Source organism: Ursus maritimus, unplaced genomic scaffold, assembly GCF_017311325.1.
Source record: "Ursus maritimus isolate PB19 unplaced genomic scaffold, ASM1731132v1 scaffold_2, whole genome shotgun sequence".
NCBI lineage: Eukaryota > Metazoa > Chordata > Mammalia > Carnivora > Ursidae > Ursus > Ursus maritimus.
The window spans coordinates 78,951,476-78,965,792 of record NW_024424452.1 but is presented as its reverse complement, the minus strand read 5'-3'; the positions used below and the strand labels follow the sequence as shown (position 1 = coordinate 78,965,792).

At 49.3% G+C, this 14,317-nt stretch overlaps 1 protein-coding gene across 1 annotated transcript in view; it reads left to right on the top strand.

Annotated features, from left to right (window-relative positions):
• The window catches only part of TNR (tenascin R), a 79,938-nt gene that overhangs the window by 24,226 nt on the left and 41,395 nt on the right, over window positions 1-14,317 (top strand). Inside the window, exon 7 of the mRNA XM_040636241.1 lies at window positions 3,708-3,893. Within this exon, the coding sequence (XP_040492175.1) occupies window positions 3,708-3,893 (186 nt within the window). The remainder of the gene's footprint in view (window positions 1-3,707; window positions 3,894-14,317) is intronic.

Sequence of the window (14,317 nt, the reverse complement as noted above, 5' to 3'; positions counted from 1 at the left end):
TGCACCGCCAGAGAGAGGCCTAGAACAGATTGTCCCCTCCGGCCCTCAGAAGGAAGCCACCCTGCCACCACCTTGATCTCAAACTTCTAGTCTGTGAGACAACACATTTCTGTCAGCCAAGCTGCCCTGTCTATGGCAACCCGGGAAACTGAGACAGAGGCCCATGTCCCAGTAGTTGGATCCCCGGCCTGCTCAGCGACGATTCCATACAGGCATTCTCTCACACGTGAGCCCGGATGGCATTTGCCACCCCAGCTGGGACCAGCTGCCCTCAGTCAGAGCTGCTTTTCCCTGCACCACCTTGCCCCAAGTATCCTCATAGCCCCCCAGCTGAAATATTGGTCTACGGCCATACCACCCTGAACGTGCCTGATCTCATCTGAAATATTGAACGAGACTTTTCTAAAGGCTTTGAGGTGGCAGACAAGACTGAAAACTGACAGTTTTCATCCAGGCACTTCCCATGTGGGTATGGAATATGTAGCAGGTGCCAAGCAGTCTTCTAGGCACTGAGGCTCCCGAATGAACGAGAGAGACAAGAGCCCAGTTCCCGTGAGTTACCTTCCAATGGAAGAAGAAGCAAAGAAGTGCACAGGATCCTTCCATCCTGAGTGCTATGCTCAGAAGGGAAAGGGATGCTGAAGAGGAATGGCTGCACGGGGTTGGCATTCGGAAACGCCTCACTGAGGAAGCAAAGTTTTAACCAACACCTAAGTGACCTAACCCATGTGAGGATCCAGGGAAGAGCATGCCGGGCAAAAGTTGGAGCTAGTGCAAAGGCCCTGGGGTAGGAGTAAGTTTGATGTGTTTCAGGAGTAGAAAAAAAGGCAGTACAACTGGAGCACAGTGAATCAGGGTAGAAGTCTTACAAGACGATGTCTGAGAAGCAGAGAGCTGTGCAGGGGATGATCAGAAGTTTGTAATAGGAAGCAACAGTCAATTTTTAAGCAGGAAAAATGCTTGGTCTAATTTATGTTTTGGAGACTAGATGTGGCTATTACCAGAGTCTGCAGCCCCAAGCCCCTCCACAGGGCCCCCTGGACATCTTTTTCTTTGCCTGGCTTGCTGACGTGTTTCAGAGACCAGACCAGCTCCTACCTACAGGGAGGGGTGCCCTTGAGCCATCCTTCCTAGTCACGCCTCCCTGCCTACTCTAACATTCCCAAGCCCTCTTAGGCTTCAAGACACAGGGGAGGGGCCTGGGTGGCTCAGTCAGTGACGCATCTGACTCTTGATTTCAGCCCAGGTCATGATCTCAGGGTCCAGGGATCGAGCCCCACGTAGGACTCAACACTCAGTGGGGAGTCTGCTTGATGATTCTCTCTCCCTCTCCTTCTGCCCCTACCGGCCACACCCCACTCATGCTCTCTCTCTCTAAAATAAATAAATAAATCTAAAAAAACAAAAAAAGACCCAGGGGAGCAAACCATTTCACTCCCCCCATTCCTAAGACCGCCCCCCTGTCATCAGGTGGACTGCGGAGATCTCAGGCCATGAGGCTGTGACCCAACCTATCCAAAAATGTCACTGGAGGCTCTTGGTGTCACCGTGAGAAAGAATTTTAGGACTGACACAACACAGCAACGAGCAGTACAAGCAGAAAAGTTGATTAAAGCAAAAGTACCCTCTGGAGACATGAGAGCGGTCAGGCTCGAGGGAGAGCTGTGTCCACTGGGGTTTGGGTCTCCATGTTTTATTGACAGTTGTTAACAAGGAATTGGAATATTCATTACTGGGGGCAGGGATTTCTTGGAAGCAGGGTGGTTTCCTGTCACGGCACCCTTAGGGAGGAGATTTTAGTATGGTAATGCAGTCTGATGAAGGAATAATGTGAACTTCCGTCTACTTTGTCAGCCATCTTGGGCCTGTCTGGTTTGATGCAGTTTCTTGTGGTTTTGTTCTCTCGTCCTGCCAGGTCAGGTCAGGCCTCTGACCTTCTCGTCGTTGGCCATGACTTCCCCTTTGCTGGCCTCCAGGGATCCTGTAAGAGCTGAACTAATCGCCTACTCTAACATTCCCAAGCCCTCATTCCCAGCATTGACCTCTTTTGGCATCACACACCTGGAACGTGTGGTCCCATCAGAGACAATACTGCCCCCTATCCACAGTCCATAGGTTCTAAGGCCATAAAACTCTAGAAAACAAAAACCATAGTTTCAAAGTCTGGAATTTTTGGTTGTGAAGAGCAGTAGGTGGGTACAGGAGACAACCTAAACCCTAACTCTAACTTCTTTTTACTCCAATTCCATTCAGGCCACACACCCCACACCCAGTCGGGGCCTTATCCCAGCCTCTGCTCCTGCTTGAGACTGAGTGGCACAGGGTCCAGTGCAAGTGCTTTCTTCCCACAGGCCCCTATATCCAAGCTCTTCTCTCCATCCACACAGCACGTCAAGAATGCACAGAATCCGGCACGCTAAATCCACATTGAGTAAGGAAACATTTGTCAGAAAAATAAGCTGCAGAGACATCAATCTGCTAAAAGATGCGCCTAATTTACATCACTAAACAGAACACTTCTCACTCTGAAGCAGCTGCGCTCAGATTGATTCACGGTGTCCCTGTCTTCCCCAAGAACAATTGGTGTATACTTGCCCGGCATTTGCAAATTAGAAGTCTCCTGGAGGTTTTCTCAGAACAAATGGCTGGTCCACTCCAAAGTTAAATTCAAGTCTCAAAGACAAGACTTATTGAGAACTCTTTAAGTAGCAGTTTTTCATGGCTGCACCTTCTTCCCCTCCAAGTGGTCTGTGTTGTCTCTGCCAAAAGAATCCTGAGGAGATGACTCGTCCGGGGAGAGGGAATCAGCCCCCCGGAATTGTGGGAGAGACCGTGTGCTGGTGGTCTCTCCTTCGCACAGGAATCTCTGGAGCTCCAGAGAGCAAGCACTGGGAGGTGCCATGTTGTCAGAACTCAGGATGAGCTTCAGAGGCACAGGGAGTCCTCCCAGGCCTGGGCCCCTATTAATGACCAGGCATCATGCCACGCACTTCACGTGCATTGTCCTATCTGTACAATGACCTGAAATGTCGGTATTACTGGCCCATTTTACAGATGTGCCCATCAAGGCACAGTGACACCTCCCTTGACCAAAGACTTGACCATGGTCCCATTACAATAAGAGGCAGAGCTGGGACTCAACCTGAAGCCCGACCCCAAAGCCCATATTCTTTCTACTATATCACATCCCTTATATACTTAATTTCCTACAAACCTGCAGCAGTATCCATGCAGGTATATCCAGGGGAAGGCAGCTGATACTTCAAAATCTTGCAATCAACTGTCTTCTTTTAGCCTGGTGGCTAAATTTGATATTACCATATTCCATTATAATCACTTGGAAGCGGTCTCTGATTTTTTTTTTCTTGCTGGGGTTTCCCTTACTTAGTTTCAAGCTTACGATAACTGGCTCATTTTTAAATTTCTAGAATATCCCCACGTCCATTCAGGAAATATTCTAGAACATTCCCTGAATGGAAATGGGGCAAGCGTAAAGTGTGTTGATAACTAACTCCCATGTAAAAGTCTCCAAACCACCTATGGAATCTGGCAGAGCGAAAGCTCAAGGGAAGCCCTGGGGTTCACTCAAAACAGGGGGCAGAAGGCCAGGAGATGTGGGCTCTCAACCCAAAGCTTGTTATTCTTCAAGGTACGTGGCGAATGCATATTATCCCATGTGATGTTGGTGATGACTGACTCTTTTTTAGAGATTGACGCCCCCAAGAATCTGCGGGTGGGCTCACACACGGCGACCAGCCTTGACCTCGAGTGGGACAACAGTGAAGCAGAGGTCCAGGAGTACAAGGTCGTGTATAGCACCCTGGCGGGAGAGCAGTACCACGAGCTGCTGGTCCCCAAGAGCATCGGTCCAACCACCAGAGCCACCCTCACAGGTGAGCACGCCCTGCCTCCTGAGTCCACACCCTCGCAGCTCTCTCCCCAGTCCACCCACCCCCTCACTAGCCATCGCCAGTTCCCACTCATTCAGTCTCTCAAGTAGCTGTCACGTGTCTACTGCTCTCCATTGTCCGCTGTCACCTGGCCGAAACTACTACAGGTCTCGTCTTCACCACTGCAAATAGCCTCCACACCTTCTCTCCCGACCCCGACCATCCTCTTTACACCCTCAGCAATCTCTTCAACGACGTTGTCCCATTCTGTACACATTGCAGGGATTTCCCATTGCTCCTGCGATAACCCCCAACCCTAGCGCGCCCACATCCCCTCCTCTCCCTTTCCTTACGCATCTCCTGGTGCTCCCCCTGCTCCAGGACCGCAGGTCTGCATCAGACAGTTCCTCCAGCACCTTTTCCCTGCTGCCAGGGGTCTTGGTGCGTGCCGTTCCCGCTGCCTGTCAGGCTCTCCCAGCACCCTCTTCACCCGGTTATGCCTGCTTCTCTGGTTCACTTGTCACTCTCTGGGGAGCCTGTGTGGTCCCCAGGCGAGGTCAGGTCATCCTGTCCTGCTGCCTCATCTCACGGGTGACCACTGCCGTCACAGAGCCGCTGAGTTATCACTGTATGCTTGAGGGTGTGATTATCCCGCTGTAAGTCTCCACCCTGGATCTAAAGTTCTGTGAATGGGACCATATTTAGTTTTGCTCATTATTGTCTCCCCAGTGTCCAGAGAAGTGCCTTACACTAGGTCCTAGATAAGTGATGGACGGATGGATGGACGGAAGAAAGTGCAAACATTCACTACGGGGGCATAGACTACAAGATAGAGTGAGAGCCCTCTCATACCTATATACCCCGTAAAGAGTTTGAATCTATTCTTGAGGGCAATGGGGAGTCATTGAGGGATTTTAAGAAAGGTGATGTAATGACTCCATATTGCAGCTGAAGTGTGGAGAGCGGGGTGGGGGGAGGGGAGCAAGGTCGGGGCAGAGATGGGTCAGGTGGCTCTGCTGGAATCAAAGGCAGAACTGGTGATGGCACAGACGAAGTCAACACCCTAGGTCACCATGCCACTTGGCTGGGGAGCACTCCCTGTCCCCATGGGGATGTGGGCTCCAGCCAGTGCTCCTCCCGGGCCCTTAGACATGCCCACCCAGGAAAACCTGCCCACTGGACTTCACTGAAATGTGGGCCATCGTTTCCAGGTGAAGGAGACCACGCAAAGCAGCAGCCCAGGGGCCACCAGTGCGCTCACAGAGACTCTGCTTAACTTGTGTCTTGGCTTCGTGCAAGAGCATTTGCCATCTTAGTAGACAAGGGATACGTAGCACAGAGTGCGCACAGTAAACAAGGGCATATCATCAAAGCTGTTTTCCTCCCAGACTGCCTTGCAAAATGAGGCCAGCTAAAGTAAATATAATAAATGCTTTTTCCAGACAGACGCTCTCCTAGAAGCTCAGCAAGGAGATGGAAAGATGTGCTGACCAAGCAGGTTAATGGGGGTGAATTAAACATAGCAGGAACATACCAGCTGGCGGAAAGGCCTCTACAGAGAGATGGAGACATTCACAAAGATTAAGCTAAACAACAACAACAAAAAAAAAACTGAAATGATGTAGGAGGGAGCTGAGTCTAAGCGTAGCCCGTCCCTGCCTGGAACCGCAGGCTGATTTGGCAATTAGCAATTTACAAAAATGATGGCTAGTTGTTCGGATGGAGGATATGCCATAAAATCATGAGTGATATAGAGAAGAATCCAGCCACATCCTCATTATTATTTCCCATGGTTGGCAAAGAAGATTCTACATTCATTGATCATCTGTCTTATTCCAGGCCCTCTCACGTAATTACGGCTTCTTTAATCTTTACAACGACCTTGTGACAGATGTTACCATCCCCATTTTATGGATGAGGAAATCAAGGCTCAGAGAGTTTGGAAACTTGCCCAAGCTCACAAAGCCAGCAAGGGGCACAGCTGTGACTCAAAGGCAGCTCTTCAGAGACTTGCCAAAAGCTTCCCATTGCATGGCTGCTTGTACTAAAGAACTAGAATGTAAAGGACAGTCAGGACATAAATGCTGTAACTTATGCAGATGGAAAAACTATTATTGAGGAGTGGGCTTAGCTAGGCCAATTTTTTGGTTAGAGTCAGGCTTGTGAAATAAAACTATAAATATATATTACACATAATTATCCTGGGGAGCTCACTGCTGGGGAGATTTATAAAGGCAAATCGCTTCATGAGATTTAAGAAGGAATTACAGGCATGCAAGGAAATCAGGTATGTCTGTACTTGCTGAGATGCGAATTACAAGGGTTGTTGGCTCTCGTGCTGTGGTGCCTGGAGGAAGAGGAGGACCTATCGTGCAGGAGGGAAAGCGAAAGGAGGGAGATATTTGACCCCAACTCTAGATGACTTGTGTTCTTTCCCTTACTCTCCAACTTGGATACTGAAGAGGAGAATTTTTCAGCCTCTGAGGCCTGTGTTAGGCTGTGTTTTGTTTTGTTTTCTGGCTCCAAACAAGTCATTTGTTTGCAAGTAGAAAGCAAGACCCTGGCCACGGGTGGAAGGGGCATTTCAGGCTCACCGGTGGCCCTTCGTCCCTGGCCAGAGAGCAAATGCGGAAACCTCCCACTCCCCCATCCCCACCTTTCCTATCTCCTAGTCAAGAACAACTGGGGAACCCGCAGATACAGAGAGCAGATTGGGGGTTGTCAGGGGTCGAGGATGGGGGGGAGGTGGGCAAAACGGGTGAAGGCAGTCAGAGGCACAAACTTGCAGTTATTAAGTAGGTCGTGGGGTAGAGCGTACAGCGTGGTGACCACAATCATACCCGACTGTATACATGAAAGCTGCTAAGAAAGCAGATCTTACAAATTCTCATCACATGAAAAATCAGAACTCCGTGTGGTGATGGACGCTAACCAGACTTATTGTGGTGACCGTTTCATATGCTGATATTGAATTACTAGGTTGTACACCTGAAACTAATGTTGTATGTCCATTTTATCTCAATGTTCTAAAAAGAGAAAGAAAAATAATAATAATCGAGACTCTTCGCGTAGAGTCCAACAGCCATTTGATCTTCTATGGTTTCGAATCCCTGCAAAGCTCAGACTGGATGAGCGGCAGTCTGGCCTCTGCCCGGGACAAGGTCACACTCCCCTTCCTCTCTCGGCTGACTCCACGCCCCTCCCCCGCCCCCCGTCCTGTGGCATCTGTCGTTGCTGCTACCTGCAGGAGCCCTCACCTTCACAGCCCCCGCTGGCCCCTCCGCTGTGGGCCACCAGCCCTTGCTGACTCTCTGGGCCTCTGAGGCAGGCCGAGGGCTCGCAGCAAGCCTCCCCCCCGCCCCCCACATGCCTCCTCCTTGACAGCACAGAGGTCAGGCTCGGGCACGAAATGCCAAGCATTTCTTTTCCATTATTCGCTCCAGTCGATGCCCGGTGAATTCCCTCGGGAGTATGAATTTGTTTCTGAACAACAGACTCCGTGTCTGCAATGATTTTTTTTCTCTCTGCTCTGGTGGCTTCTGTGTCCTTAATGATAACTTCTTTAGGCTCAGCCTCTTGGCCGGGACGATGCGTGCTTGGCCTGTGTGCCAGACCTGGAGTCCCAAGGGGTCCTGAGTGTTAGATAGTTTACAGGCGCATCAAGGTATCTCGAGGTTAGAACGGGCAGCGCTTACCAGGGACGGGCACCCCCACTGTTTTCTGGGTAGCAGTGGAAAACAAGAAACCCTGTAGAAAACTCGGAGTGGAAGAGGGAGGGGAGGGGGACGATGTGGGGACAGTGAGGAAAGAAGAAGATTTTCGGTCCTTGACTAGAATTGGGTCAAAAAACCCTGCCCATCTGACCCGTGCAAATGATCAACACGGCTCTGTGTCCAAGGTGACTCCTCTCTATTTGTCCTCAGAAAGGGCTGTGGCTGCAGTGTTTTGCCAAGATGGAAAAGGGGTTTGTCCTCAGCCATCTACACGTGTTTGCCTGGTGCTGCCCCACGAATGGGCGCCCACGCTTGAGGAGCCCTGTGGCCAAGAGAAAGGTCAAAGGGGCTGGTCCCTATGGCCATGTGAGTGTAGGCTCTAACCCAGACCCCCAGAGCTAGCTCATTGCATCCCTGAGCAGCCCCGTGGGGGTCCGCCCGAGAGCCTCCCGATGGCACCTCCCACCCAGCTGCCTCTCTCTGCCCCGTGACGAACTCCATCCCCAGGCCACAGGCTGCCGATCAGACAAATCATCCACCGGGCTTGGGAAGCCCTTGAAGATTCCTACAGACACCACGGTACAACACAAAATTGCAGGAAAACAAAGACCCACAGCCAGCCACACACAACACACTCACGCACACACGCACACATTCACACACACTCACGCGCACAAGGCTGGCACTGCAAGTCGGGTGTGCAAGTGACCACCTTCAGGGCGGCTGGTTTTGCTGGGGACTTGGAACGGAAGCCTCTACCCAAACCCACATTTTCTCCTGGGGCTCGAGTGAGGGTCTAGTGGTAAGAAGGGGGTTCCTCAAGGTGCAAAGGTAGACGTGCTTGTCCACAGGAGGATTTTCCATGAAGAAATCTGAGCCTCCCAGGGAAGTCCAGCTGGCAGAGCAGTGCAGACCAAGGCACTTGATGTTCCCTTCACCCTGTCTGCACTCCCTGATGTGCCAGGGCACAAACACCAGACCAAGTGCCAGACCTTCAACGCCCTGCAGGCTCTTCTGGGGGAGGAGGAGGAGTCAGGCAATGGGCCTGTGGCCGGGGCCAGGCTGCTCAGACTCCTTCAGGTGAAGTCACAGCGACCCCAAGTGGCCACTTTGGGAAGGCGCTCTCTGAACAAGGTGCCACCTTCCAGGGGCCAGAAAGTGGGGAGTGGGCGCAGAGACCCAAGAAGAGAGAAGAGAAAGGGCAGAAGCCTCCACACCCCTCTTCCTCACAGGGCTGGCCTATAAAGGTGGCTGTCCCCTTATTTGTGTTGAAGGACCAGCGCCAGGGAACCAGGAGAAAAGCCAGGTGGGAATTCATTTCCTTTGGCTTCAACAGGAAGTGCTTGTTTATAGTGAAGACCCAGAGATGGGTTGTTCCTGTAGGACAGGAGGTGATGAGCCATGTTTCTCATTAATCTCACTGGCAACAAGAGAGTTGTATTGAAGAATGTTCCTTATTATTATTATTATTATTATTGTTATTATTAATATAGGTTTGTGGGGCCAGTCCTTTCCTTAATTAAAGTCAGCCCACTCAAAAAACAGGTAGATGTCCTCCAAAGCCTGATTCATTCAGGGTCCCCTGGAGAAGCATCTACCATCACCCAGAAAAATCAGGATAGGGAGCCTGGGAGCTTAAACCCCCACTATATTAAAAAACAGATTGCTGCCCATCTGGTGTGATTTCAGGGGTTCTCAGAAGATCGTCTGTCTGTCTCCAAAAATTTCCCATCTATGAAATCTCTAGTACCCAAATTCCACTGCTGGAACTTTCACTGTGAGGTCCCTGGTTTTCATGAATTATTTAACCAGCTCCCCCTTTGCATCTATTATTCCTTCTGCCTGCGATGCCCTTTCTCTACCTAAATACCTCTGATCCTTCAAAACCCAGTCGAGACATCCCCTCCGAAGTCTTCCCAATGCTGCCATCACCCTGGTTACGCTGCTTCCATGCACCATATGTTCTTTCACTCGATATGGACTGAATTATACAAAAAATCAACCCCCTTGACCCAAGACCTAAGAGTCTAGTGAGGAGACCAACATGAAAACTAACACAACAGTACAAGAACATGATTGCTGTAAAAACTGAGAGATGGACTACAAACTCCTTGGGCACAGGGTCTTCAGGTTGCCCTTCCCTTTGAGAGCAGGTGTCCTGTAAATGCACTAGGGTTAACCAAACTCTCACCCCAGTTTGGAAGACTGGAGGCTCACAGTTCTCGGGAGACGAGCCCAGGGATTTGGAGATGGAAAGAGTCCCTATTTCTATGGGTCCACCTGAACCCAATCAAGCCTGCAGATCCCAGGGGGTCTTATTCATGTTTTTTGCTGGCAAGAGGGAGCAATCTCAGCTTCTTGGGCCTGCTTCCCCCCACGACTTCCCTGCTAGCAGCAGGAAGCTGGAAGAATCAGCTTCCTAAACAGGGGGAAGTGAGTCATTCTACTTTCATTGCCCACAGTCCTTGCAATGCAGGGAAGAATTTGCTCACTCCCGTTGCTCTTCAGCCCTAATTAATCTCTTCCTGATCCCATGTCCCATCTTGCCCACCAGAGAATTCCATATCTCTTTCCCTCTACCTTTCCTAATCTTGGCTAGCTTTCAAGGTTCAACTGGAGTCTCTTCTCTAGAAAGCTTCCCCTGGCCACTACTGTCCATGCTGATCTTATCCCCCCTCTGAAACGATTTCCTTAGTTAGCAAGCCATGGAGTGGTGCCAAATTCCTCCAATTCCAATCTGCTACTCCACTCCCCTCCACTAGCCTGTAAGATTCTTAGGGACAGGGACCATGCTATGTATGACAGGTCAGAAAAAACAAAGGACTTGAGTTCCAAAGCCAATTTTATTGTCTATTAGCCTCATGACCTCAGTCAAGGAATGGACTTCTCTGAGCCTCTATTTGCTCATCAGTAATGCCCTCCCAGCAGAGCTGCAGGGGAATTAAATGAGATAATAGGCACACCCTCTAAGAAATTAGAGCTAGTCGTAGGACTCTTGACCATCAGACACTCAAAAACATTGCCTTCAATTTTTATCCCTCCCTTCTTCCCTCCTTTTCTTCTTCAGTATTTTTCTAGATTACCTACTGCAGGCGGCTCAGTGCTTGGCATATGGTGGGTGCTCAAAAAATAATTTTCTCCTTCAGTACAGATTTCTTTTTATGTCATTAAGGGAAGGGCAAGGGTGATGTCCATTGAGCTTGCCCTGGCATCCCCTATGCCCGGCACAAAGGAAGCCCTCAGTGATGTTTGGTGAGTGAATGAACTGCGTGCTTTGGGAGTTCAGAGAAGAATGGGTGTGCCGTGAAAGCGTTGAGAAAGGCATCAGCCTCCAAGCTGAACAAAGGAAGTTCTATACGGCATGGAGAGTGGTGGTTTCCTATGGGATGAATTTTCTGAGCTATTGTGAAGCAAGGCAACAGAGCCATTCATATGCCACCACTTTCAGGAAGTGGACGGAAAGATAAAGGGAGCATTGATGGAGAGCAATGGGGTCTTTAAAAAGTGAGAAATCCCTAGGAGTCCACAGAGTGCTGATGTATAAGTGTGCTGGTGTGCCTCCGATACACATTTTCGTTTCCAGCAGAACTGTATTTTACCTGCTGGCAAAGAGCAACAATTCACTTGTAGCACAGGAAGAAAGCTACAGAAAATCAAAGGGAAGCAGCAGGCAGGAACTTATAAGCGAGTCCCACTTTCCCATCCCCTAGACAGAAAGCCTGGGACGAGACTACTTTAAATTCTGCTCTGCCGTTTTCTGGGAAAAGATGATTCCGTTGTAAATTATTGAACATTTCATTTAAGCTTCATAAATAAGAAACTCAGATGAAAACGTTACATGTTAGATCCGTTTGGCAACATATAATTTCTGTCTTACTCCCTTGATCTGTCACCCTTCATCTACGTCAGAGAATTTCTACTTCATTATAGGCAATTGAAGGTTTCAATCAGATGCCTAAGAAAAGTAGTTTATGCCCCAAAGGTAATCTAATTTCTCCAACCAAGGATGTACCTGGGGCTCGCTGAACATATTGATGGAGATAAATGTGTGCCTGGAACGGCTCTGGGGGCGTTGCAATCACCCACTCAATCTAGTGACAGGTACTCCCCCCAGCCAAGGGGCTGGCTCCTCACTGACAGCCGGACTTCCTGAATCACTGGTTTCGTCGGAGCCAACAGGCTAAGCCTCAGCAAACTGATGACAGGTGTGCCAAGGACCAGCCTTTTGTCTGCCTGGGGCACACAAAAAAAGACTTAAGATCCTGGAATAGTCCTCTGAGCAAGATAATAATGATACTGGCTACGATCAGGACGGGCCAGGCACTGTACTTCGTTTCATCCTCATGATGACCTTCCAAGATACATACCATTGCTCTTCCCATTCTACAGAAACGGAAGCTCAAAGATACCGAGTATCAAAGTTAACAGCAGTAGAAAGTGGCAGAGCCTGAATGTTCATGGAAGCACGGCAGACCTCAAAATCTGTGAAATTTCAAACTTGACCTCCATTGGTACTGACACTTTAGAGAAAGAAAGAATGAAGGGTTGGGAAGTGGATGGAGCTGGTTCGAGAAAGGGAAAAGAGGGCTGGTTCTGATGCACTCCTTCAAGGGAGCCTGGGCAGTAAGGCCTGGAGGTTCTGCCATACTCAAGGGGGATTTATTGCGTTGGCTCTACTAAAGCTATACTGAGGAGGGGTGCAGAACCTTCTGGCTACCATGCAGCATTCCCCTTCATTAAATCAAGCCACTTGTGGGGCACGTAGGGGGTGCAGTCAGTCAAGCATCTGACTCTTGGTTTCAGCTCAGGTCGTGATCTCAGAGTCATGATCTTAGGGTCCTGACATTGAGCCCATGTCAGACCCCAAGCTTGGTGGGGAGTCTGCTTGAGATGTTCTCTCTCCCTCTCCTTCTGCCCCTCCCCACTCTCTCTCTCAAATAAATAGACAAATCTTCTTTTTTAAAAAAGCCATTTGTTAAGGAAAGGTTGCTCAACGCATTTCCTGTCAAAATCATTCCTATTACCTCAGGGATCCTGGGGAAGTCACAGCTGCTCAGGGGAGGGGAGGACATTGGGGGCAGGCTGGGACATTCCACTCCTCCTAAAAGTCCTGAACTTTGCCTTAGTTTCTTTTTATAATATGATGGTGTACTGCTTTGAATAGTGCCCACCCCACCCCCAAATTCATGTCCAACTGGAACCTGTGAATGTGACCTTATTTGGAAATAGGGTCTTTACAGATGAAATCAAATTAAAATGAGGTCAAAACAGATTAAGGTGGGCCCTAAATGCAATGTGACCAGTGTCTTCATAAGAAGGGGAGAAGACACAGACACACAGGGAGAATGCCATGTGTTACAGACTTTGTGTTGCCCCAAATTCCTATGTTGGAAACCTCATTCCCAATGTGATATTGGCTGATAGGACCTTTGGGAGGTGATTATGTCATGAGCAAGGAACCCTCACGAATGGGATTGGTGCCCTTATAAAAGAGAGACCCAAGAGAGTTCTCTTGTTCTTTCCACTATGTGGGAATACAGCAAGAAGTGAGGTCTCGCCCCTTGTCAAATCTGTTGGTGCCTTGATCTTGGACTTCTCAGTCTCTAGAACTGTAGGAAATAAATGTGATTTAAGCCACCCAGTCTATGGCTGTTCGTGGTAGCAGCCCGAGCTGACTAAGACAAAATGAGACAACAGAGGCAGAGCCTGGAGCGATGTAACTACAAGTAAGGAAAGCCCAGGATGGCCAACAACCACCAGAAGTTGGAAGAGCCAAGGAAAGATGCTCCCCCTTAGAGCCTTTGGAAGGAGCCCTGCCCACCAACACCTTGATTTGAGCCCCCTAGACTCTAGAACTATGGGAGAATAAACTTCTGTTGTTGTGAGCCACCTGTTGTCACCATTTGTCATGGCAGCCACGAGAAACTAACACAGATGGAGAAAAGACTCCCCATCTACTTTCCTCAGGTTGTGGTGAGGGTCAAAGCACATTCAGGTATTTTGAAAAGAACAAATTAAAATATAAATGCAGAATAGCATGATCATTAGCCAGGACCCTGTGGACCCACACAGCCACCCCCCCCCATGCCTACCAGAAGGACTCAGACTCATCATGGGGGCCCCATAGGTGATGATTTGATCTTGTATTTTTCTACAATCCCACTTCCAGTAAATGAGGGCATATTTGACGCTAGTGTGATGCTAGAGTAATGGCCCCCAAAGATGCCCACGTTCTAATCCCAAGAACACGTGACTCTGTCATCTTACATGGCGAAAAGCAATTTGTAGATGTGATTAAGTGATCCAGGTGGGGCCAATGTAAGAACAAGGGTTCTTATAAGAGGGATTCAGGGAGGGACACCTGAGTGTCTGCCTTTGGCTCAAGGTCATGATCCTGGAGTCCTGGGATCGAGTCCTACATCTGGCTCCTTGCTCAGTGGGGAGTCTGCTTCTCCCTCTGCCTGCCGCTCCCCTGGCTTGTGCTCTCCCTCCCCCTCCCTCTCCCCCTCTCTCTTTGATAAATAAATAAAATATTTTTTTTTAAAAAGAGGGATACAAGGAGAACACTCAGAGTAGAAGATGGGGCAATGGACACAGAGGTCAGAGAGAATAGCAGTCTTGAAAATTCTATGCTGTTGGCTTTGAAGATGGATTAAGGAGTCACAAGCCAAGGGATGCAGGCAGTCTCGAGAGGCTGGGAAAGGCAAGGAAATG